The sequence below is a fragment of the Dermacentor silvarum genome, chromosome 1 (genome assembly GCF_013339745.2).
Source record: "Dermacentor silvarum isolate Dsil-2018 chromosome 1, BIME_Dsil_1.4, whole genome shotgun sequence".
NCBI lineage: Eukaryota > Metazoa > Arthropoda > Arachnida > Ixodida > Ixodidae > Dermacentor > Dermacentor silvarum.
The window spans coordinates 301,122,193-301,146,416 of record NC_051154.1 but is presented as its reverse complement, the minus strand read 5'-3'; the positions used below and the strand labels follow the sequence as shown (position 1 = coordinate 301,146,416).

Below are 24,224 nucleotides of genomic sequence, written 5' to 3'. Positions count from 1 at the left end.
CAATCTAGTTAAGTGACCATACTTGCTGCGGTGCAACAATCATGTAACAAATGCTGGCTATACAGGGTGTTTCAGCGAACACTTTCAAAATTTTTTGAAGGTTGCCTGTGACAGATAGCACAATTCTGGTTAATGAGCTGGTGGTCTACTCTATGAGGCAGAGATTACTTGCACAAGAAATTGAAATGCATAATCGACTAATCAACAAAAATTCACTAATTAAGTTTTTAACTATTTATCTGATGGCCCATATTGCAATTTACACATTGTCGCCATGGAGTTCGCAAGGCGGATCCACTCGGAACGAAATCTCAGGATGACATCAGTTTCGAGATAACATTTCCAGAACTTTGCGGAAAAATGCATTGGGATTCCAGTTACTTTTGTGCTTCCATGCATAAAGCGACGTGTTGTTAAGCAAGTAACTGGAACACCAATGCATTTCTCCGCAAAGTTTGAAATTAATATGGCAATTTCTTGTGCAAGTAATGTCCGCCTCTTCGAGTAGACCAGCTCATGAAATAGAATTGTGCTATCTGCCACAGGCAACCTTTAAGAATTTTTTAAAGCGTTCGCTGAAACACCAGGTATACGAGTTCTACAATATTTACCTTGATTTTAACCCCCTAAGTCCTGTTTGCTCACAACGATCTGTTCACTGGAAAAATATCGAAGTTTCGCATTTATTCACAGAAATGTTCGGCAGTAGCACGTGGACTAAACAACATATCAACATTCTACCAGTACCGTTTACTTTTTGAACTGCTTCTCAAAATTGAGCTGTTCTAAACCAGTTAATTTTAAGCGGCGGTAAGTAAAGTTAATTGAGGCTTTAAGCTGTTTGCCACACACAAAAGGCATGGACCAATATTTATTCTCTTTTCGGTGCTACACCCTATACTCAGTTCAACAATTTAGCTCTGCTTGTTGCTTGGGGAACCTTTCTGACCGATCTGCTTGGCGAAACTCACACAGCTGCTTGGCGCAACTTTTTGGGCGAAATGTGCCTTTTAGACCATATAGCTGCAGCCAGCAGGAAGCCAAAGCTTCATTTTTAGTGGTATGGAACACATAAAAAATATCAGCTATCACAGAAGGAGGTCGGAAATCAAGTAAATTCACCTGAGTGTCTTCTTTATGAGGCAGGGGGTTGCCTCTTCCAAGCAGCCGAAGCTGCACTCTGGTGCCTCGAGTACGTTATAGGCATTCCAATTAGCACCGTAAAGGACTCCTATATGGTTTCAAATCGCACTTGCAGCGAACGGAACGGTTTCGCGACGAATGCGCGCTTCGTCATAACGATTGTCGGTTGCTTCCATTGTGGGAGGTGTCTACCATATTGTCGATAAACACCGCTTCAGGCCACTATGAAACATTACATGGCATGTATGGCTTGGTTTTTGATCTTAACCACGAACCTATTCTTTCAAGTGATTGTTGTACATACATGAAGCGCAGTCGTGTTAACAGCCACGTAGAATGCTTTTTCTTAGTGGCTGTTTCGGAGAAGATTGAAAGTAGCAATTTTTTTTCGTAATACCTACGTGCCTTGTTTTTACGCATTACTGCAGTACCCACATTTGAGTAGAACTAAACATAGCAATAAGAAGCTTGATCAAAGCTTCGCAAGCAGTATCCTATTCTAACATGCTGATTTATATATAAAGTTGACACCAAATACCAATATTGCCGCTCCGTGTAAAACAAAATGTCTATGATAACTAAGCATTAAAGGAATGTTAAGTTTGGGGTGAAGCATTGTAAAATTAAAATTTTCCATACTGAACTTGCAGACATTGTTTTTTCGCTATATTTATGAACAGACACGGTGCACCTCTGCATTGCAAAAGCAGTAGCCCATCAACTCTATATAGCTTCGATCTCCAAGCATCAAATTTTCACGATTCACGCGGTTTCGAAAAAGAGACTGCACTTTAGGCGTGACAGCAGAAAGCAGTCAAAAACGTCATTCAGGAAGTACGGCTGGCGCGCCCAATACACCGAGTATGCACGAACGAGCGTGTGCGGCATCCGAGCGAGTGGCTTCCTGGCCGTGACGTCACTCGGGAGAGGCCGCCACTCTAACTTCTTGCCGCTAATGGCGTTGCGCTGCTGAGCTCCAGGTCGCGGTTTCAATCTCGACTGCAGCGGCGCCGCATTTAGGTAGGGGCAAAATGCAAGAATGCGCGTGTACTTGGATTTAGTTGCACGCTACAGAAGCCCAGGTGATGGAAATTCCGAGGGGCCCATGAGTGAAATGCTTAGCCGCAGGTCCAATGAGTATGCGTGCGATGTGCAATATCGCGGGTCCGAGGATAGCTTGCGTTAAGTGCTAGGTCACTAAGTCCACGTCGCCGATGCTCGAATGCTCAGCCGCGGATCTGAGACGTCCGGAACCGTGGAATCCACCGCGCTTCTGGCGATGTCCGCGTCGCGCTGGTTTCAACACTCGTAGAGCAAACGGTGGAGCGGACGACGCCCCAACAGAGCGAGCGCCGGACCAATGACGAAACGCGCTGGAGTCACGTGGTGGGCGCGGCCAGTCCAGAGACTCCGGAAGGACCTTCAATCATTTGCTTTTTGTGCGCTTGTTTCTGCATGGAGGGATTAACTGAAGCAGCAAATTTGAAGATGGAAAAAATGCGCTTTCCAACGAGACCTAGATGGCGGCGCTCGGTTGCGCTGTTCCGGAGATATTGTGGCTTGAAAAACGCAGTTTTTTCGTGATTTTCGCAAAATTTTTCACCACCTTGGCTGATACAACATTTCTTTAGCACTTCTACGTGGTTCTCAGTGAATATATTGTTACGTGTAGCTTTTTCCAAATCAGATAGAAAAAGTAAAAAAATTAAATTATAGGGTTTTACGTGCCAAAACCACGATTTGATTATGAGGCACGCCGTAGTGGGGGACTCCGGAAATCTGGACTACCTGGGGTTCTTTAACGTGCACCTAAATCTAAGTACACGGGTGTTTTCGCATTTCGCCCTCATCGAAATGCTGCCGCCGTGGCTGGGATTCGATCCAGCGACCTCATGCTCAGCAGCCCAACACCATAGCCGCTGAGCAACCACGGCGGGTTCAGATAGAAAAAGTTATTAAAACGGAAATGTGGTTTCAAAAAAATTTTTTTGGCAATTTTTCGCGATGCAAAAGCCACGTCCTCGCTTAAGTTCCGTGAAATCTGCAAAAATTAGGGAGCTGTAAATAAAAGGACGTTAAAGAATGTGGGGCGCATATCATTATCTGACTACATCCAAGCGATGCAGGGGAGAACAAACTCCATACAAGTTTTACAGGTTGCACCTACAAGCTGTCTTCATCAAGCCAGTCGGGAAAGCATGGTCACAGCAGTCTGCTTGTTCCAGCATTAGAATTTGAGGTTCAGTGAGATGGAAAAAAGTGCATCTGTGCAGTTGTTGGCTGGACAACAACTCTCTGCTGCAACATTTCCTAAAGAGAAGAAAAGGACAACATCCTTCACCGACCCTTCCTTATTCAATGAAGCAGCCTGGCAGTGGAAAATAGATGCAAATGCTGAACACTGGAAAATTGTTCATAATTTATTCTCAATTTTCATTACACAAAAGGGAAATGGGGCCCACTTGCTGAAGCAGAAATGTGAGCACTCATCTTGCGTATGACAACGGCAAGCACTCGCTACACAAAGTCAAACCAAACAAAAAGACACGACATGGCAAGGCACAAGAACAAGCACTTTCTGCTCACGTTTCACTCCTCTATCGGTGAAGTTTGCCTAGCTTCACTTTCTAAGAATGAGCACGTGTCACAGTCAACTTTCGCTCATTTGACCAAAGTGGGATATGCAAGATTGGATCCAATTGCTCAAGTTTAAAATACCGTACAGACTCGTGAAGTAGTCATGCATCAGCAGTTGCATCTGAAACTTTAACCAAAAAGTTCCCTGAAAGATTAGGTTCACATTTATGCTACACACCCTGAACCAACTGTCAAATTAATGACAGTCAACTGTAGAAAGGTTGACGTTGGGCCTTATAGGTATGACATATTAACAGGTACTAAGTATAGAAAACGAGCAGAAAAAAAAAAAAAGACATGAGGCAAGCGCTTGTTTCGTGTCCTTCCTTTTCATTCCCACTATTTTCTGCACTTAATACTTGTCACAAGCACACAACTCAAATTTAGTGACATCATAGTATTGTGCCGGTGTTATCAATTTTTGGTTCCCAGGTTCTGTTAGCAACAGACGAGCTCAAAGAGCACAGCACTTGCCCACAATACAATAGATAGTGCTGGCTCAATTACTTTGCAGAGAACCAGCAGAAGTAGCTCCTGTGGCTTTAGGTACTACAGCCAAAATTGAAATTAGCTTTGTCCCGGTGTTACATATAAAATAATAAAACCTCCTTTAAAAAGTCAATATCATGAACAAAATTTAAAGCACACACACACACACAAAGGCACAATCCAAATATGTTGATACACAGCATACCAATGTTTGACAACACCGATGCCCAAGTACATTTTTGCAAGCACCTATAACATGTTAGACACCTGTAAATGAGAAATGAACTCATGACATGCAAAGGCTTCCCCTTTTCGTGCATTACTGCGAAATGCCCAACAGAACAAAACGGTGAAATATGCCCACAGAATTACACAAATATGTGCACATGTAAAAAAAAATGGCATACATACGACACTAATACAATCCAACATCTTCCCTGTTGAATCGCAACATAGCACAGCTTTCTTTTAGCAGTGTGCCCAAATCACTGCAGATGACTTGTGCAGTTGCTTACTCTACCCAGGGTTGCCAGATCCCGAAATAAAATATAACTATGAAATCCCCTAAAGCACCCACAAACTAGCCAAGCTACAACTAAGGGGTCAACAAAGGAATCCACAGTTCGTGTTACTGAATGTGGATATGCCTTCGACTGATAAAATCATTGACATTCTAACATCATTGAAGCCAGAAATACCAATTGCAGCTTAGTGCATACAAATTGTAATAGTACTGCAAAACATGACTGTTTATGCCAAAATCAGATTACCACAATATTTCATGGCACTAGTATGAAACTATCCGTTATTGACTTCAACAGTAGCCAAGCAGCAGAGTAGCCAAATTTTAATAGCCAACAGGCCCACAGAGTAGCCAGTTTGGCACGAAGTAGCCAAATCTGGCACCCCCCGTTCCACCACCTGGTGTATAGAGGCGAATCACCCATTCTTTAGTATATCTCCCCATGCTAGCTCATCTCATTAATTCACCTACACAAACCAATAGCCATAAATAGTAAAATAGTAGCTACTGCCCACTGATGACAAGGCTAATGGATTTAAATGGCACTGGGAGCAACAATAGATTGAGCAAACTTCAAAATAATGAGAATTACCTTGACTATGGAAACACTCCGGATAGGCAGAACAGTGCATGCATGAAAACCTATTTTCAATATAAAAAAGGCTGCCATGGGCAGGCAACAACTAATGGCACCACAATGCTCACTAGGTGCTACAGCTATACTACTGTCATCACAGCAGTCATATATTGCTGTAATTTTAAGGCATTGTGTGCTCCTTGGATGGTTTCAGACCAGGCACAGAGACACCAGAATGGGCCACAATGCTATTATGAGCTATTTTATTTCTGTCACACAAAATCTCTTGATGCAAAATCACAGGTACAGAGGGAGAGAAAAAAAAATAGCAGACGAAGTAAGAGCACAGATTTGATAAAGCTTGCATTAATTACCCTTACTTGCACTAACCAGTGCACATATTCCTTGCCCCATGCCTACTGTGCAACACAGATGAATTGTACTTCTTGCAGCATTGAGCCCACAATGCTGCAACACAATAGTTGAGAGGATCTCTATTCAAGCTGCCGTGAAGAATGTGAGAAATGCAGCAAACACCAAGTCTGCCACTTTGTTCCATGCTCACCCCAATTGCTTGGATGTCTCCAGAAGGAAGCAACTGTGATATTTCAAAGGCTCATTTATATTTTAACATGCATAGTGAATTCAGAACCAGCGGCCAAAATTGGATTAACTGCATATCCTAGAGCATCAGATTGCATAAACACAATCATCAAGGTGCCAACAGTGTCGGCCCGCATGTGTGATGCACAGTACAACACTTCTGATGTTGCCGGTGAAGCCTATCGAACCTCAGCCGCCAATACCATGTATACCACACACATGCAAATGCATAAACAATCCATAAGCAACAGATTCACATAAAAATTACTTCACTGCAAGTATCAGTTTAGCCTTACATCACTAGCACCCAAGAATTCTGGTTCTGGCTTTAGAAGTGTTTTCAAACATGTAACGCAGTGAGAGTACAGTAAAAATAACAGGGGTAAGGTGTAGTGCTCTGCGATTTGAGGTTGCATACAGTAGAAGCTCCACTTAACAATGGTGAAATTCACAGGCACAAGAACCAAGCCAGACTATGAAGGGCAAAGTTTCCCTTCCCGAGTTTCACGCCCAATTTGGAAGAACCGGTGTGCTAAGAGGACGTCAGAGATTTTAAAATACTTTAGCATGCTTGAGCTATTCTATTGAGAAAATGTTCTCAAAACTCTATTGACCCTTTTCGCGGTGTTCCCATGAACGCTGCCATGTTTGATCACGTGGTGACGCGTCCACCATTGCTTGCCTCAGCTGCCTCCATGTTTACAATGGATGTACATGATGCCCGGTGCGGCTCAGGAAACCTCTGTTTCGAGAGATATCGCAGACGCTCACTGGGTGGTTGGCACAAAGATTTGGTCACAGCTTCAGATGACATGTAAGAGCGCTTTCGAAGCTCACTGAGCTTTGTCCAAGCAGCGTATACGGTGCTTGTTCTAAAAACGACACTAAAAATGTAGTTTAAGCTTTACGCTCAGAAAATGAATCAGTATCAGTGTGGTTTGCTTTTCGTTATTTATTTGGCAAGTACTTAGAAACAGCGGCATGTCCCATTTCTGACTCTAAAGTTCTTAGTAGTACCTATTCTTAGTACATTGGCGATAGAGTGTGCATAAGTTTGCGTGTGAGTTGGGGTAGATGTGTGTAGATAATATGCCCGAGACTTACTATGCCAAGAAGAAGCTCTACTCCCTTTAAAATTGTTTAGCGAGCGGTACTCCTTCCGACGTTCTGGGGTTGAAGTCTTTGGAGGTTAGCGATACAATGCTGACATGAATTTTTGTGAATTTGTCTGAAAAGTGAATTTTTTTTATCCACGAGGAAAGTCGTACATTAAGAGGGGCCGGCAACAAAGGCTGTCGCATGTAGCAACGCTCCGTGAACTTAGACACACACATTCATTCCATTCTTTAATATGTCAGTCACTATTTTTGCAGCCAACTACTACAGACCTCTTCAATCCACCACTCCAAATTTTGCAGCATGAATGGAGCACACTGCGTGAGCGAAAACCCAGTTGCATTTCCGACAGCTGATCGCACGGAAACAGGGCACAAGCGGTAAAGGTTCTGTTTTCGCGCATTTTCGCTGAAGAAACATATGGCATGCCGCCAGAAGCGCCATCTCGTTTCTCGAGAACAAACTGCTCTGCGAAAAGGGTCACTATGTTGAGTCTTTGGCTCTTTTAGAATGCAATGCAATTCATGTTCACCAATAAACTATTAACTAGCCCCAAGCTAGCTATCCTAACCAGCTATTCAAATCTCATGATGTCACGAGGAGCTAGCACAGGAACTTCAAACCCATCTATCATGTTGGTGTCTCTTATGGCCCTCACAAGGAAACCACACATGGTGCCCGTGATATACCTAAAGGGTAATTTACCAATGCAGCTTAACATTCCTCTATGGTGTCCCTTTAAAGAAACATAGAGAAATATCATACATGGCACAAACACAGTAGAAGGCATATAGCACTGTGCAGTCGGAATCTGACCTTTACGCTCACGGGAACAAATGGGTGTGCTGTCGCGTCTTTGTCGACACGACAGCAAGAAACTGACCAATGGTGCACTTCCATGGTCCACAACATAAAAAATCTGGATGGTCTTTCCTTCCTTTTATGCAGTGCTACAGCACATTGAATGCTGACCAAACCAAAACGGGGGAGGAGACAAATCTGACCGCTGTATCAATCTTACTGCCGCACACAATCCTTTCTCAAGCCTATGCCGAGTTTTCACAACTCTGAATGGTTCCAAGAGGGTGTTTTTTCATATTCCAGATAGCTCAGTATGGAGCAAAAAGTCACCATAAAAAGGCACATTTACTGAATGTTCAAGAAACTGCAGCTTTTCACACTTGCAGCTTCCATAATACTGCACATAATAATTGAGACATAGAAGTGCCATGCATGCCCTTCATGTGCACAGCCCCGTGAGACCATCTTATGAGGAAAAAATACAAGCCGAAGCTGCAATGTCGTGTTCTAATAATTGTGACTTGCCCAGTACAATGCAGCATGTGAATTTCAAGAGCTTAAAAAAGAAAGATAAATTATACATTGCCATTCAAGCAAACAAGGTGGCTGTGCACTAGCAAAGGAATGAGAAAAATGTAAAATCGAAAGCACATAATAAAAGAGAAATCGCAACTAGCAAGGAATCCTTGCAAATCTCATGGTACATAGTAAAACAGCATAAAAGCACACATACAACCAAGAAAAACCAAAGTGCAACAATCGGTGAATAATATATCAAAGGCAGCTACTAATTAAAGCTACCTGTGTACATAGGCTCACAAACTCTGGCTTAATAAGTTGATTCACGCTGCAATGATGCTGAACATAGCAAGAACATAAAAGAAGCAACCTAAGAAAACCAAAATAAATTGTGTAATAGCGCAGCTTCTTGGCCAGAATAGTAAAAAAAAAACATTTCATGGCGCTTTTCATGCTCCTGAATGTTTCAGAATGTAACAACCAAGAATATCCTCCTTAAAAGTATCACTGCTAAAAAAAAACTTCCAAGTACTTTGCATTTTACTCTAAACTGACAAAAAAGGTGATGGGGGTAAAAAAAAAGGTCTGCCTGGCACTAATAATATAACAATAACTGATAGGGTTTCCCAAAACTATCCCTGGAATACGACAGATAATGCAATGAGTGCACTAGTATAATTTTAATTTCACAGTTTAAAAAAAAACTTCCACTAACTTGTACCAAGTACACAGGATCATTCCTAGCCCTCCACATCCTAAGTACTGTTATGCCATAATGAAGACGGATAATTGACGCGAAAAAGAAAACACATTCTTCTGCATTTCCGCACTGCCCAACAGGACCGACTCGCCCGATCCATGCTTTGACAAGAAAAGTTGTTGCCACTGCATGTCCGCCGAATACTGAAATCCAAGTTGCAACACAAAAAGTGTTTACGACCTACTTCATTCCGGACCGGTATATAGTGTTTGCGACATTCAGTGCTTGCTTGCCTGTGTAGTGCTGTAGAACCAATTCCAGACAGTACAATTACAGACCACGGTCCTTCCCAGGCATGCAATCTTTGTCTCACCAAACCTTTGATGAGTTGTCTGTAATTGCATAGGGCAAGTGGCAGAAACATTTTAACCTTGAAAGATAAGCATTTGTGTATAACAAGGCACCTGTTAGAGCTAAGGCCTTCATAGAAGTAAAGTGATGAAGTAGGCACTATTGTGTATGAAGATTGTAAGAGCTTAACACCATCACTTTCTTAAGTACAGGATGTTCTCATAGCTCCTAAGATTCAGCACCAGAGATGGCAACAGGCTGTCCACATTTCTGTAAACCCTTGAACAAAGACTAAGTCTTCTACTTTTGATAACTCTTACAGAAGCTTGAATACTCAAATCAAAATTATTACAAATGTTCGAAGAAAGCAGGCTCTGAATGTCAAATTGAATACCGAGCGGTTGTGTGTTTCCTTAATACAGAAAAGACATCGTTCGGGTGAAATAAGAGAAAAATGAAATCTCATTTCAAATGAATTTCCAAACTATTTTTTAGAAATCCGTTCAGGAAAGCTTTTAACATTGTGGCTGCTGGCTGACTTATAATAGAGAGTTGAAGTGGCTGGGGGACTATACACATGGGCCCTGTTATATGGCAGGCAGGTGTCAATAATTGTAGTAACCCTGTATATTTAGGCATTATCAAATATCTAAAGAAGCTGAATACCCAAATTTTTGAATCGCCCACTTTGATTCGAGGCAGAAGTACAGTGTAGCCCACTTATAATGAACCAACTTACAGCACTTATAGCAAAATAGAGGTTATAACAAAGTGATCTTGATTTCCCGTTCTAATTTCCGCATTTTCAATGCCTTTTCGGTCCAGTTTTAACGAAGTAAATAAACGCAACTCAATGGGTATAGCGAAGCATTTTTTCAAGAAAAAAAAATCCTTCTATCAACATCCTTTTGAGCTTTCGCGCGAATCAACAAGGCCAAAAAACCACCAATTCTTGGCTCCCAGCAGCCTCCGCTAGCATCGTTTGCCCTTTCTCGCAGCTTGGCTCCTTGCGAAAGCTTGCTTCAGAGCAAGTTGCAAGGCCGACCGCTGGGTACATAAGCTGGTTTAACGCCCTCTAGGAAGGTTGCCGGTTTCGTCACGTTTCTCATCGCACTGCGTGGTCCCCCAGTTTGTTTGATAAGAAAATTCTCCTACAGTTGACAGCTGCCCCACGCTTTGGGCCGCCCCAGCCCGGTTCCGCTTGTGGTGCCTCATCGTGGTAAAAAAGCAAAGCACCTAGGTGCGATCCTAAATTGCTTTTTCTCCACGGTGTGTTGCCACCAGCTAAACCGAGTGGCATGCCTGCCTGCACTAACAAAGCTGAAGCATGCCGTCACTGCTCACGGGTAAAAAAACAGATCGCTGCTACTAGTGGACTAATGGGTTCTGGTTCGTCTCACAGCGCGCAGTACTTTCCCCACGGTAACAAGCTTAGCCTTCCCTGTGCTTCCTGCAACGACAAACTTTTCGTCAATGTCGAGTCCAGTGAGACCCGGAACGTCCACGGCGAAATGAAAGGTGCTCTCTCTGAAAGTGAAACGTGCCATTTTGGATGAAGTTCGCCAGAAAAGCAAGAAGACCGACACTGCGTGGAAGTATGACATAGCGCAGTCGACTTTGGCAACAATCACAAAAAATGCAAGCAAAATCGATGCTGTTTTGGACGATGACGTTGGCAGTGGTGAGCGGAAGCAGATCCGCACTGCCACTTATGATGACGTTGAAGCGGTACTCTACAAATGGCTTGTAGATGCTCACACAAAGAACGTCCCACTCAGTGGGCCAATCCTGCTAGCGAAGGCTGGAAGTTTGGGAGTTGTTCTTGGCCATGACAACTTAAATCCAGGCAACGGATAGCTGCAGCATTTTAAAGAACGGCACGGCATCACGTATAAAAGCATTGTCAGTGAAGCTGTGTCCGTTGACGAGGACGGTCTCCAGAGTTGGATGGAGAAGCACAGCAGCCGCATTCTTGAGACGTACGACGACAGGGACATATATAACGCTGACGAAACGGGGCTATTTTTACAGTTACTGCCAGCAAAAACTCTCGCGGCGAAGATGGATAAATGCGTGGGGGAAAAACCAGCAAGAATCGTATCACGGTGTTGGTGTGCGCAAACATGGACGACTCAGAGAAGCGGCCCCTATTGGACATCGGCAAGGCTAAGAAACCGCGGGGCTTCGCCAAGGTGCTGTCAATGCAGTAGCGTATACACACAACACCAAGGCATGGATGACGGAAGACATCTTCTGCAAGTGGCTGACTGACTTCGACAAGGAGATGAGCGTGAAGTGCAAAGTGCTGCTGCTGCTCGACAATTGCAGCGCACACCATGTAAACGCACATCTAAGCACCGTCGAGGTCCTTGTCCTGCCTCCTAACACAACCGCCAAGCTACAGCCGGTAGACCAGGGAGTGATTGCCAACATTAAAGTATGCTATCGCCGCCGTGTCATTGAGCGTCTGCTCATCGACATCCGAACAGCTGAGAACTCAGCTGACTTGAAGGTGCTGCTGGTGAAGGCGACATTTTTTGCAAGAGCGGAGCCTGGAGGAACATAAAGTCACAGACCATACTTCACTGCTTCCAGAAACAGGTTTCTCGTGGGGCAGCAGCGCTGCTGGAAACGAAACAGCAGCAGTTGATATCGGTGCTGCAGCAGTGATGAGCTTAGGGCAGTTTTGAGAGTCTGTGGGCAATGCAAACCTTGTCCCAGGCAGCTTGGATTATATGGACTTTGTCCTAGCGAATGAAGACCTCTTCGCAACTGAGGAGCTGACCGCCGACGAACTTGCCACAAGTATTTCTGAAAAGGAAACGATCGCCGATGACAGTGCCTCGGACCCCGAAGGTGTTGACATTGGTGCACCTCAGCCAGTGACCTTTGGAGCAGCTGTCAACACGTTACCCTTCGTGACCTTCACCTATAATTCGTCCCGTCATGAGACCGCTAGCTTTTGAACATTTTACCTTCTATTCGGCCGCCACCCTACTCTGCCCTTTGACGCCCATTGCTTCCTTCCTCGACACACACTCCCACTAAATATGTACAAGACGTCTTTGCCCGGGCTCGCATGGCGCGCCAGATTGCCAGCTCCCGGCTCACTGAGTCTCAAGCCGCGTAGATCCAGTACGACAGCCAACATCTGGACGTTCGCTTTCCGCCTGGCTCAGTTGTCCTCCTATGGACACCCATGTTGCCGCATCAGCTTGTCTGAAAAGCTGAAGCTGTGCTACACGGCCCTACACGATATTACGCCAGCTTGGCGATGTCAACTGCAAGATCACCCCGCTGGACTCGCCTGTGCCGACTGACGTTGTGCATGTGTCTCGGATGAAGCCTTACTTTGCCGCAAGTTCACGTTCCTTATAGTTAGCGCTGAGATGGCACCTTTACAGGCGTGGGTTATGTTACAGAACGGAGAGTGGCGCCAGTCAGAACATGACAATTTGAAGTGTAGAGGGTGGAATCGGTCTCAACAGCCATCTTGTTTATGTATCGTTGCCGCTGTTGTATATATTGTAAATACATCTTTATCTGTGACTTCTGCATCGTAACAGTATGTACCTGAGTTCCAAACCGGGCGTTTGCGCTCAGTTGGACAGTGTTGAGGCCGCTGTTCTGAAACGCGCGCTCGCGAAATGCGTGCAGGGGTCCCTCGACCACTTTTTTCAGAGGGTGTAAAGAAAATTTTCTACTTGGTCTACTTGACGCTTGAATTTTTTTAGAGTCCAGATATAGCGAAAAAGCTGTTATAGCGAAGTAATTTCTGATTCCCGCCCACTTCATTATAACCAGGCTACACTGTATTCATTATAACCAGGCTACACTGAAATTCTGAACATTCGTACACCCCTACTATCTATCTCTTCAAGATAGCCAGTGCCTCCTTCCCTTGCATCGAACTTAAAGGCTGGAATTTCAGTCAATCAATCATCAACATGTGCCAGAGATGTGCTACAATGCTTACCCAACACGCAACTTGAATGTCTGCTATACCATACCCCAGTGCCTGCTAAATGTAGGATCATTATGCCGCACTTCACCTATTTATAAAGGGCCCCTCACCAGGTCTGGGCATTGCAAAAGGGCAACTGCAGCACGCAGACCACGAAGAGACAATTGCGTCTGCAAAGTGTTTCACTGACATACACCACCCTAAAAACAGCTAAAAAATTTGAACAAAAGCCTTCGTGGTCTTCTCCTCAAAGGAGCCACTCTTGCCGCAAGCACGGTGCTTTTGAACCACATGCATGCTGCCTGCAGTGCACAAAAAGCCAGCAGTAGTACGAAGAACTCGGGAATTCCCATGAAAAGCAGTGCACGCTGAGCAGTCTTTGGAACGATGTTACACAGCAAGGGAGAAAAAACATTTTTTTTTAAAGAGAGAGAGATGGGGCTCGTGACAAAAGCAAACAAGCTGGGTGGTATGGGTGAGTTGGTGCACCTTGACTTCTGTCTCTCTTTTGTCCCAATTTTTTGTCTGCTACGTATCTGATGAAAGTAGCCGCAACTCCACCATGGCAGAAGGCAGGAGAGGAATGTTTTCTACAAGCACTGACTGAGGCAACTAGAGAGAGGTGCCGCATAGGGAGGGTAGCTCACATGCTTCTATCTTGACTACAACTACTAAACCTTTATTATTACAGTAGAATGCTCCCTGAGCAGCCCTTTCAACTCCCTAATGTACAAACAAAATTTACGATGATGCCTGGAGAGGGGCTCCTTAAAATAAGGCCTTTTAAAATGTTCCAACCAGCACAGCAGCTGCTGAGATAGGTATTGCCAACAGTGTGCACATGGCACTTGCATGCTCACTTCATGATAGCTCACCATTTTAAACACAACTCTGCATACTATTTCATCTGCTTGCTGTTTTGAGCACTTGTGCTAGGCTGTTTTTTTTTTCACTTTCGAGAGCAGTTGCATGTTAATCTGACTTTGAATAGCATCCCAAACATCATGTCAGACCCTGAAAAGGACAGGACAGGGTAGGGCAGTACATTACCACGTGAAAAAATTCAGCAAATAAAAGTGAAATTAATGACAATCTATGTATTGCCTTTTTTTCCATTTCTCTCTCTCGTCATGGGGACCCTGTTCCCATTCACTAAATTATCAAAATCTAACACTGGCCATGATGCCATCACACAAATGCAATGTGTGACATCCCTTTGAAAAGCTGATGTTCCAACAGACGGTTCTCGTAGATGATGTGAATCATTCTAAGACATGGCTTTGGCTCAAACACACAGCAACAAAAAATGCTGGGAGGAAAATAAACACAATGTGGGGCATTTACAAAACCCCCATCCTTTTGGGATCAAAAAGAAAGCTAACAGCTCTGATCCCTCTTGCACACCTCTGTGTTGGCAATGCACCGGCTATGCATAGCAAAAGTGTTGGTTGACACTAAAATACCTGGCTAAATTTGGCTTTGGTCAAAAAGGACTTCAAAACAACACTTACACCTTAAAGTACTTTCTCTACGCAAGCAAAATGTATATACACTTGGTGCAGCAACAAGTACTAACAGTACTTTACACGTGCTGCACTGTGGTCAAGTGGCGCCATTACCACAACGTATCATGGCATCATTTGTCAGCATCATTTGTCAAAAAGAAAAACAGTATCTCAACAGAAAACTGGCTAACTGACAAGTTTTCCCACCCCAAAGCTATGCCTGCACTAAAAAGAATTCAGTAGTGCAGAGGTTTATATAAGTTCTAGACATGCAGATTTCTCTCAGCAAACTAAATCAACACAGGCTCCACACAACGTCCCAATACTTAAAGGGGCCCAGAACCACTTCTTATCGAAGTGGAGAAAGAAATTTGAGGTGAAAATAGGCTATTTCAGAAATACTTTGCCGCAAAAAGTACTTCAATGCGTTCAGCGGAAGCAGAGTTATTGGCAATCAAACACAGCATCAGCTGTGCTCCCCCTTCCTTCTTCAATGCCTTGCACTGGGAAGGCTACGGCAGAGTGGGGTGGGGCCACAACGCTCCGCCTTCAAAACGCCAACGTGGCGCACAGTTCAAATTTCCGATTTTTGCCTACACCACGCTAAACGTATGCCAAACGCGGTTGTCCTCAGAGAGCCGCAGTCTAACCAACTGCTGCGACGAATAGCAGCTGCGTATTGGAATGCGCTTTATTACACAATAAAGCACACAGAAGAGAGTGAGGATCATGGCTTTGTTGAAACGAGGGCGTTTGAGAGAAAGGTGACTTCGCGCTCCGCTTGCGAGCTCCACGCACCGCATACGACAGCAAAACTTGGCTGAGATGTTCACAGCAGCGTATGCTACCCGCGGACTAAGTTATTTCACAAAGCCCAAGGGGTGATTCAGGGCCCCTTTAAACCTAGTTCCATCATCAAGAAAAGGCATGGTAGGAAACACGCCCCCACAAACTTCTGCATACATTGAGCATGGCTAGAAAAAGCTGCTTGAAAGGCACATCAGCAGAGCAATGGCTATCACCTCTAGAAGCTTGCAAACCATGGTAGAAGAACATTAAGGATGTTTTACCATGCAGAGCACTCCACTTGAATAAAGCTCTGGTAACCAAGGTATTTAAATTAATGAGAATGGCAAAGGTACAATTATTCAGATGATCCAAGTGCTCTTCAAGTTTACACTGGCTAAACAAAAATTAAACATTTTTTTTGCTCCTGATGAAGGCAGTTCTATGATTGGGGCAGTGAATCCTCTGAAATAGGTCATACCACTTCAAGTGCTGCTCCATTTTCATGCCTGATTTACGAAGCTGCGATTCTATGCTCCAGGTCACTTCATGCCAATGATATGCCCAATGTGGGTCTGTCCATTTATGTCAATATAATTCACTGTACTGTTACGAAAGTTCCAAGGACGAAGCGCTAGTGGCCAGTCAATCCGTAAGCTCTGTATGGCCGTGCAGCAGTCCCTGGAACTGAGCTGACTAAAGTGACACCTAGGTGTCTTAGTCCTCAACACTAAAAGAAAAACAAAGACAGAGATCAGCTCCATTGGGCCTAATGGTGTCGTATCAATTTACATCCTGGCCAGCCCTTAGCTCTCTGGCCTGGGAACTTTTGTGACAGATAGTACAGTCAGTGTCCGAAGTTTAGAGGGTGGGGGAGTTACAGCCTTTAAATGTGTAGCATTGTTTTAGAAGCACTACCTGATGACTGAACACTCAATTTCAGGCCATTTGCCCAGGCTTCTTTTCCAGATATCCTGCTCCACCTAAACTTTTGATGCTGATAGTATGTGCAACTGTCGGCACTTTTTTTTTCTTTGTGTACTCAACTTTATAACTAGCAGTACAACATAAAATTAGTGATGCATACCACTACATACAACCCACATTTTCACACTCAAAAGAGTTTGAGCACTGGACACAGTACAATATAGCTGTGTATGCTATTAGTGAATGCACTTGACAGACAGGTGGCAATGCTCAGTGTGTCTTTTTAAAATAATATAGTACACCCCAATCCCAGTGCCACCACACCTTTGAACCAATAAAGGTGGTGGTACACTAACAACAGCGCACTAAAACATCTTGTTAATGTGAATTTGCTAAATCAGCAGTAAAGTTTCATATTTAGCTAAAGTTCCAGAAAACAGGATGTTCAATCTTCGCTAAAAGTATTCCATGACCTTCCCTGCCGTTTGTCCTTTATCACCTTACACTGCAATGTATCGTTCCATTTAACCTTAGCTGCCATGAGGCAGCTAAGGTCTTTTTGTCCCTGGGATGCCTGTGAGTACCTGAACGGTTCAGCAATGGCAATCGTGAATAATCTACACAGCAACTTATTACTACAGAAAGTCCTCAAACATTTTGACGGAAGTCATATATTCCACACTGTCACATCGTGTCAATAAACAAACAAACCAAGGAACTAAGGAACATAACATTGCCAAAAGCGGAACGTAAAAGAAATGCATCGACGTAAGTATAGCGGCTACATTTCAGGTTCCATTTCTACTATGTCCTTTTTTTTTGCTGCTTTGACACTCTTAAAAATGGGTTTTAACTTGCCCTGATAAAAATCCTTTTGCAAGGGACTAGTTCAGCCAGTGCAACTGGCCAAATCAAAGAAACACCCAATGACGTTCTCTCACATGCAGCTTTGGTCCTTTGAGGCAAAACAAGGGAAGACAGGTGAGGGCACATGGCAAAACACAAACAAAAGAAATGGCAAACCTAAGTACGCCGTCCAAAGTAGACTAGCCGGGTGAGCGTGGAGGTGATGGATGGCACCTGCTTCTTGCGGTCCATGCCGGGGTCACCCGGCACACACGACTCGTAGTAAAGTGCAACGCGGCGGCACACCACTGTCAACATGGACAACAGGTCTGCAGACCGTGCTCGCTCCTGGAGCACTGAGCACAGGCCCTGTACAAACCACGAGCCTTGCGATGTGTTGCGCCACGAGTAGAATCCTGGAGGGAAAGGATGGCCAAAACATGGGAGCATTGTCAGTCACTGCCTGGACCACTGAAGATGCCTTGAAGCTGCCAAACAGTCATCATCAAGTGAGTAGCATTTAGCTTATACAACACTCACATTCTATAATCAATAAAGTAACTTCCGTTAATTCGGCCCTGACGGGACCAACAAAAGTGGTTGAATTATCCGGCAGGTTGAGTTAAACAAGATGCAGAAAAAAACGCCAAAAACACACCACTGGTTCATTTGACAGTGGTTGCCTGATCCTAACAGGCCTCTGAATCAAACGCACACCTGCTTTCAATTTGTCCAAAGTAGAAAACCAATGTAGAAATGACATTAATACCCGTGCCACACGGGCGCCGAAAATGGCATTCAGTAGTTAAGGCCTTAAGTTCCTGAATGACATTTTTTTCGGCGGAGCTGCCACACGTCGTAGTTAAATGACATTTGACACGATGGTGTCGATGGCAGCGTCTTCTGAAGTGAGCAATTTTAGGGTATTAATTAAAAAATAAATATGCATTTTGAAGTTTATGCATTTAAAACTACCGTAGTAAACAGTGAAATGTACAAATAAGCATAATGGTACGGTTAGCGTGAGTTTTTTTTACTGTCTTTTAGAATCGATCATAGCAGCGGTGGCCAATGTATGTCAAATCCGGAGCCCATAAACAATATGGCGCCTGCTCTATCGCGACCGTTGCAACGCCGACCTGAGGAAATTCGTCGAGCACAACTCCTGTTAGCTGCGTTAATATGTTTCCGCGCAAAAGATCGTGCGGAACATCGCAGACTCCAAGAGCAAAGAGAAGCTGTGAAACGTCAGATCTGCGACGTAGAGCTTCAGATGTTTTCGAACTCGTTCAACTTAGTTGCCGTCGCTACCATGTTGAGCGCAACAGCCAGATCTCGATGGCGCTTTCCTCGCAACCAGCGGTGGTTTGAAGACACCCTGCCTAATTTGGGAGAAGCGCACTTCAAGAGGTGTTTTCGTGTTTCACCAGCCACGTTCAGGTATATCGTGGAATCTTGTCGCAGCGATCTGCAACGTGTAGATACTGTAATGACCGAGGCCATTTCCGTGGAAAAAAGAGTCGCCGTCGCTCTCTACCGTTTGTGTTCTACTGCGGAAGACAGGACGATTTCAGAGTTATTTTCACTTGGCCGTTCAACAGTGAACAAAATATACAAGGAGTTCTGTGCAGCCGTTCTGCAAAACCTTGAGGAAGCCTGGCTCAAGATGCCTGCACCTGCAGACATTGAAGATCACATGAGGGAGTTTCATGCCATGACTGGGTTCCCGCAAGGCGTTGGGGCGCTCGACGGTTGCCATTTCCCGGTGTCGCCTCCGAAAGAACATGCTTCAGATTACCACAACTACAAGGGGTGGTGAGTTGAGATTTTTTCGACTATGCCTTCATACTTTCAAAGCAGTAACATGATTACGCACTTTATGTTCTCTCAGCGGTTGTTTACTATTGCATAGTTTCTTGAATAGTGTAGAATTTCGTTTCTTTGAAGTATGAACATATTTGCAAATGATTGGAATTTTTTTGCTTTTGATCGCTGTTGGTTTAACACTTATTTCGTTCTGTCTGCAGGTACAGTATGATCCTGCTGGCAATGGTCGACCACCGTTACCGGTTCCGCTACACAAACGTCGGCTCTCCTGGGCGATGCCACGATGCATTTGTTTATGGCAGGTCGACACTTCGGAAGCTCATTGAAAGTGATTTATTTCAACGTCCAACAGTTGCCATTGAAGGTGTTCATGTACCTCCTATTATTTTATGCGATCAGGCGTTTTCACTGACATGTAATCTTCAAAAGCCATACGCAAATGCATTACCAAACACACCTGAATATGCACTTAATTACAACTTGTCAAAATCAAGAAGAATTGTGGAAAATGCTTTTGGACGGATGAAAGCCAGATTTCGCTTTGTTATGAAGCGCATGGAATGCAGTCTTGACACTGCCAGATTGGTCATTAGGGCATGCTGTGTTTTGCACAATGTATGTGAGGAATTCCAAGAACGAGTAGAGCAGCAATGGGAGCAAGAGGTAGCCATGTGGGATGCCACCCACGAACAGCCTTCTCATAGCTCAGAATCATGTGCTGGTAGTGGCCAAGCTATAAGGGCGGCACTGGCAAAGCACTTTTTTGCAAAAAGCCAGCAACCAGCCCATCTCATGGGCATCTAGGCTAGAATGGCCTACTAAAGCTCCTTATGTGTGCTATACTAGGACAGACACTTCCCTCGCATCTACGTAGGCAGCCAGTTTTTAACACGTCTTTATTGCTATTAAAAAAATTAATTCAATGTAGAAACAGATTTCATAGTCTGTTCCTGACTCGTTCTATTTTAACGAAGTTGTTGTCACAAGATTGTACCGTTGCTTTTGCAACATTGTGCACGGACACAGCATCTAGTTGTGGCCTCCTTGGCTGTAAAAGCAAATAGGGCACTTCGTGTTTCATGCAGAATGCTGGGTCAAGACTGTCGCGCAAACTTCCATTTATTTTGGGCTGTAATTAGATTTCAGCCACCACTATGCAGAACTTACATGCACAAGAGCTTGTCGTAGGCAATTATGAAACCACTAACACTTATAAAAAAGTGTGAACTCCTGTACTGTTGTATAATTTTTGAGCATGTCTATTTCATTGCATATGATATTTGCATTGTCTTTCATTCTGGGCCACGTTCACTCACCAATTTACAGCACTTGATTATTGAATGTACCGCTTCATTGCGAGAGGTTGCAGCTCGCAAGTGAAATAAAGAAAATTCCGTGGTTTGTAGCCATGAATTTTATTATCCCGGCCTTGAAGGTAGAAGATTAATCTATCTAGAAAAAAAATCTTTGAGAACCTCAATGAGCTGAGTGTCTCTCTTTCCAGATTCCTCTTGGAGCTTCAGCTGCTTCTTATACAGCTCCAATTCTTGCGTTTTCAAATCAAGCCAATTCATCCGAAATGATTTCTGCTCCTGGACAACATCCCCGAGCACGCTGTCCCTGCTTCTTTTTTTTTGCCCTGCTGCTGATCTGGCAGGGGAACAGCGGCTTGGGGAAGGCTGGTCAGAGCATGCCTGGGTTGCTGGTGGCTGGCCAACGAGATCGCCCAGTGCTCCCTCTTCAATTTCTACTGTTTGTGGGCTTGGAACTTCCACTGGTAGTTCGTACGTAGTCCATAGGTCCATTTCCTCGCCCGACTGGCCCGTCTCCATGCTCCTGACAATCTGTAAAAGGTTGCAAAGGCATTGCTGACATGAAGAGATCCAGTTACAGATACTGAATGTATACTTTAGGTGATCCTTTGAACAGTTTGATACAATTCATCCTAGAGTGTTGTAAGAGCCGTGCATGCCTACCTCAGAGACTGAGAGCTCTCCACAGCTGCTCTCGACTGCAAGACTGGCATCGTTTGCTGGCAATGTGCCCAAGAACTTGTGCAGTTTCCAATAAAACCGCCAAGGGACTCCTCCCGACCCGGTGGTTCTATTCTTTGTGTGGCATCTAGTATGTAAAAAATGGAAAAGACATTCATAAAAAATGACAGAAGCCATAAAACAAATTAATCGACCCATGCATGTGCACACTGACACTGGAAAAAATTAGCTGCCATAATTGTTGCGGGCATTATATGGACGCTGACGTTTTCGAACTATTTATTGAAACAGCAGACGCACACGCTTGCGAAAATTTTTGCGACAAGGTTGCTTTTGTTACGTGCGCACTACCGAAACGGTGCGCTGACGGGAACACAAGTGCACTACCATTGCCCATGTAACACGAGCACTGTTTTCATTTCGTTGCTTCAGGGCCACCAGACACAAACTCCGAATTCGTGACTGCCCTTAGAACATTGTTGGTAGTATTTCACATCCGCTGTGTAGGCGTGTGCGGTTTTCCGAAATAATAAGTATTTACTGTGTTTTCCTGAATGTACCACATTTCAACGAGCATCGCCAGAACAGGCTACATCTACAGCAGACACCCTCCTCGCATACACGAACACACACTGGTGCCACGTGCACGACACAACTCCCACTGCTACATAAGCGTGAAAGAAGAGACCCATACCTGTACTTGCTCCGCAGATTCTCCATTTTAGAGTGAACCTGGGCCCTGGTTTTCACGATCCCGCATCTCGCCAACGCGGCTGTCATCGATTCGTAAATTTTGCCGTTCCTTTTCTGGCCGCGAAGACCGCCGAGGTTCTCTTCCCAAAGTCTGATTAAAACTTCCGTCTCCTCGTCGGTCCAAGTGGCGCGGTGGTTGGGACTTTGCATTTTTTTTTTTTCTGTCACGTGCAGAAGCACGTCAAAACACTGAAGAGACCTGCGCGTGACGAGAGACAACCGTGCACGACCGTGGAACAAAAACAAATGCATTCCATCCCCACGTGAGTTTTGTATACTTCAGTGGTTGCCAACCTTTTGCGCAGCTTCGCTAGCTGCAGCAACACTTGCGCTCTCAAAGTTTGTTTACAATAAATCCAAAGGTTTGTACTCGTAAAAGTGCCGTTTGTACGTGAAAGTTATGTATAAATGTTTTTTTACGAGTTTAAACGTTACAAATACTTTCATTATTCTGAGAAATGCGTACTCTCGACGCCGTAGCGTGCGGCGCTACGGCGTCGAGAGTACGCATTTCTCAGTGGAATGAGTTATGGCGAAGGCCTTCGGCGACGAATGGCATTAAGGTGAATGCCATTTGATTTGCACGTGTAGCACCACGCGAATGACATTAAATCTTAAGGCATTAGGGAGTTAATGGCATTTTCGGTGCCCGTGTGGCAGGGGTATAAAGCTCCTAAACAAAATATAAATCTACCGCAAGCACAATTTTTAGCAAGAAAATTGGCAAGGGTGTAAATATGTGTAGCACAGTGGCAGCCAGTTTTCTAAAGTAAACTTCACCGCACGGTTGTCAAAGTTAGCTTTGCCACAATAAAGCGGTGTTATGCGGAAAAGCACACGAACACCGCGAATGCAGTTTTCCGCTCAATTTTCTAGGGAAAAAAGAGGGAGGGGGGGGCATGCGTTCGAATAAATTCTCCAATCAGACATTATATGCTACCATTATTGCTTGAAAATCTTCCTAGGGCAGGCAGAATATAGACGTGTTCAACCGGAGATGACGTGTGTTCAACACATTCACTGTCCCTTAACCCTTTAACCGCCAATTTAACTTCTGAAAAACATAACAAGATCGCCAATTTTTCTTTCAGTAGCCATAATTTTTTCCGTGCGATTCTGATTCTGAAAATATATGTTATATCATGGGTTCTCAAAGTGGGTTCCGTGGAACCCGGGGGTTCCGCAGGCCCCTGCTCGGGGTTCCGCGAGCCACTGATAAATTTGGCGCTGTTTCATCACATGGCGCTCGCCAAGTGATGAAAACAGCGAACACGAGGTGCGCTTGATCCACAGAACCTCAATTACCTATGCCCGAGTGTCAAAAAGCACATCACAGTGCGTAACGGCAACGCGCGAACTGCGCAATAAATCCGCAAGCAGCTTGTAGCCACCCAATCTCCGAAAACGGGCAGCCATGGGCAGCGCGCCTAAGCTTTTGCACTTGAATCTCGGAGGCTCTAACTTACCACCGTGCGCATTTCTCCCGTTTGTAGATAGGGTAGGTGCCGATAGCGTACGTGCGCACTGATGTTATACTTCGGAGGAATAAAAAAAAACTGACGCGCGGAGCACCACAAGTGCGCGCCGCAAAAGAGCTAAAACGGCGCTAGCGTCCAAAAACGAAGCGATGCAGTCCTCATTGGTATGGTCCTCAGCGGCAATCGTACGCTATACGTGACTGACAGCAACGCCGGAACTCTTCGTGCCTAATTGTGTCCTCAAAGCCTTTATTCTTGCGTTAATCGCCGCGCGTAACACCGCGTTGGCGGCTAGCCGCCAACGCGGTGTTACGCGCCAATTTTTAAGATGCAATAATTGCGCCAATTTTTAAGATGCAATAATTGGCAAGAAGCACTACTGCCTAAACAGAGCCCTTGAACCACAAGGGCCTGGAGGCATGTGCTATAAAAACTACTATCACAGCGGCATCCTCTGGAGAGAGGATGCGCTACGAACTTATTGGGCTAATAACATGCAGGACCACATCGTTCAAGAAATCGATGACTGCTTTGGCATGAAAAAGCGGTTCTTCACCAAGAAACATGATGGGATGAAGAGGGACATAATATCGGTACGCTTGAGGAAAATATTTTTCTCTGTTTCGGCTTCCCAACACTCCACGAGGACATGGAGGACGGTCAGCCTCTCACCACATCTACCACA

General features: G+C 44.6%; 2 protein-coding genes across 2 annotated transcripts; one reads left to right on the top strand and one right to left on the bottom strand.

Moving 5' to 3' along the window:
* The first annotated feature begins 18,600 nt into the window (after nt 1-18,600).
* LOC125942226 (uncharacterized) lies at nt 18,601-20,626 on the top strand. The gene is made up of 2 exons (XM_049660389.1): nt 18,601-19,302; nt 19,515-20,626. The coding sequence occupies exons 1-2, from the start codon at nt 18,761-18,763 to the stop codon at nt 20,116-20,118; spliced, it is 1,146 nt and encodes a 381-aa protein (XP_049516346.1). The 5' UTR covers nt 18,601-18,760; the 3' UTR covers nt 20,119-20,626.
* A 136-nt stretch (nt 20,627-20,762) lies between these two features.
* Nucleotides 20,763-22,335, bottom strand: LOC125942227 (uncharacterized). Its single transcript, XM_049660390.1, has 3 exons — nt 22,003-22,335; nt 21,291-21,435; nt 20,763-21,158 (listed from the first exon to the last, which is right to left on the bottom strand). Exons 1-3 carry the CDS (start codon nt 22,311-22,313, stop codon nt 20,763-20,765), a joined length of 852 nt encoding a protein of 283 aa, XP_049516347.1. The 5' UTR covers nt 22,314-22,335.
* Between the last annotated feature and the right edge of the window lie 1,889 nt (nt 22,336-24,224).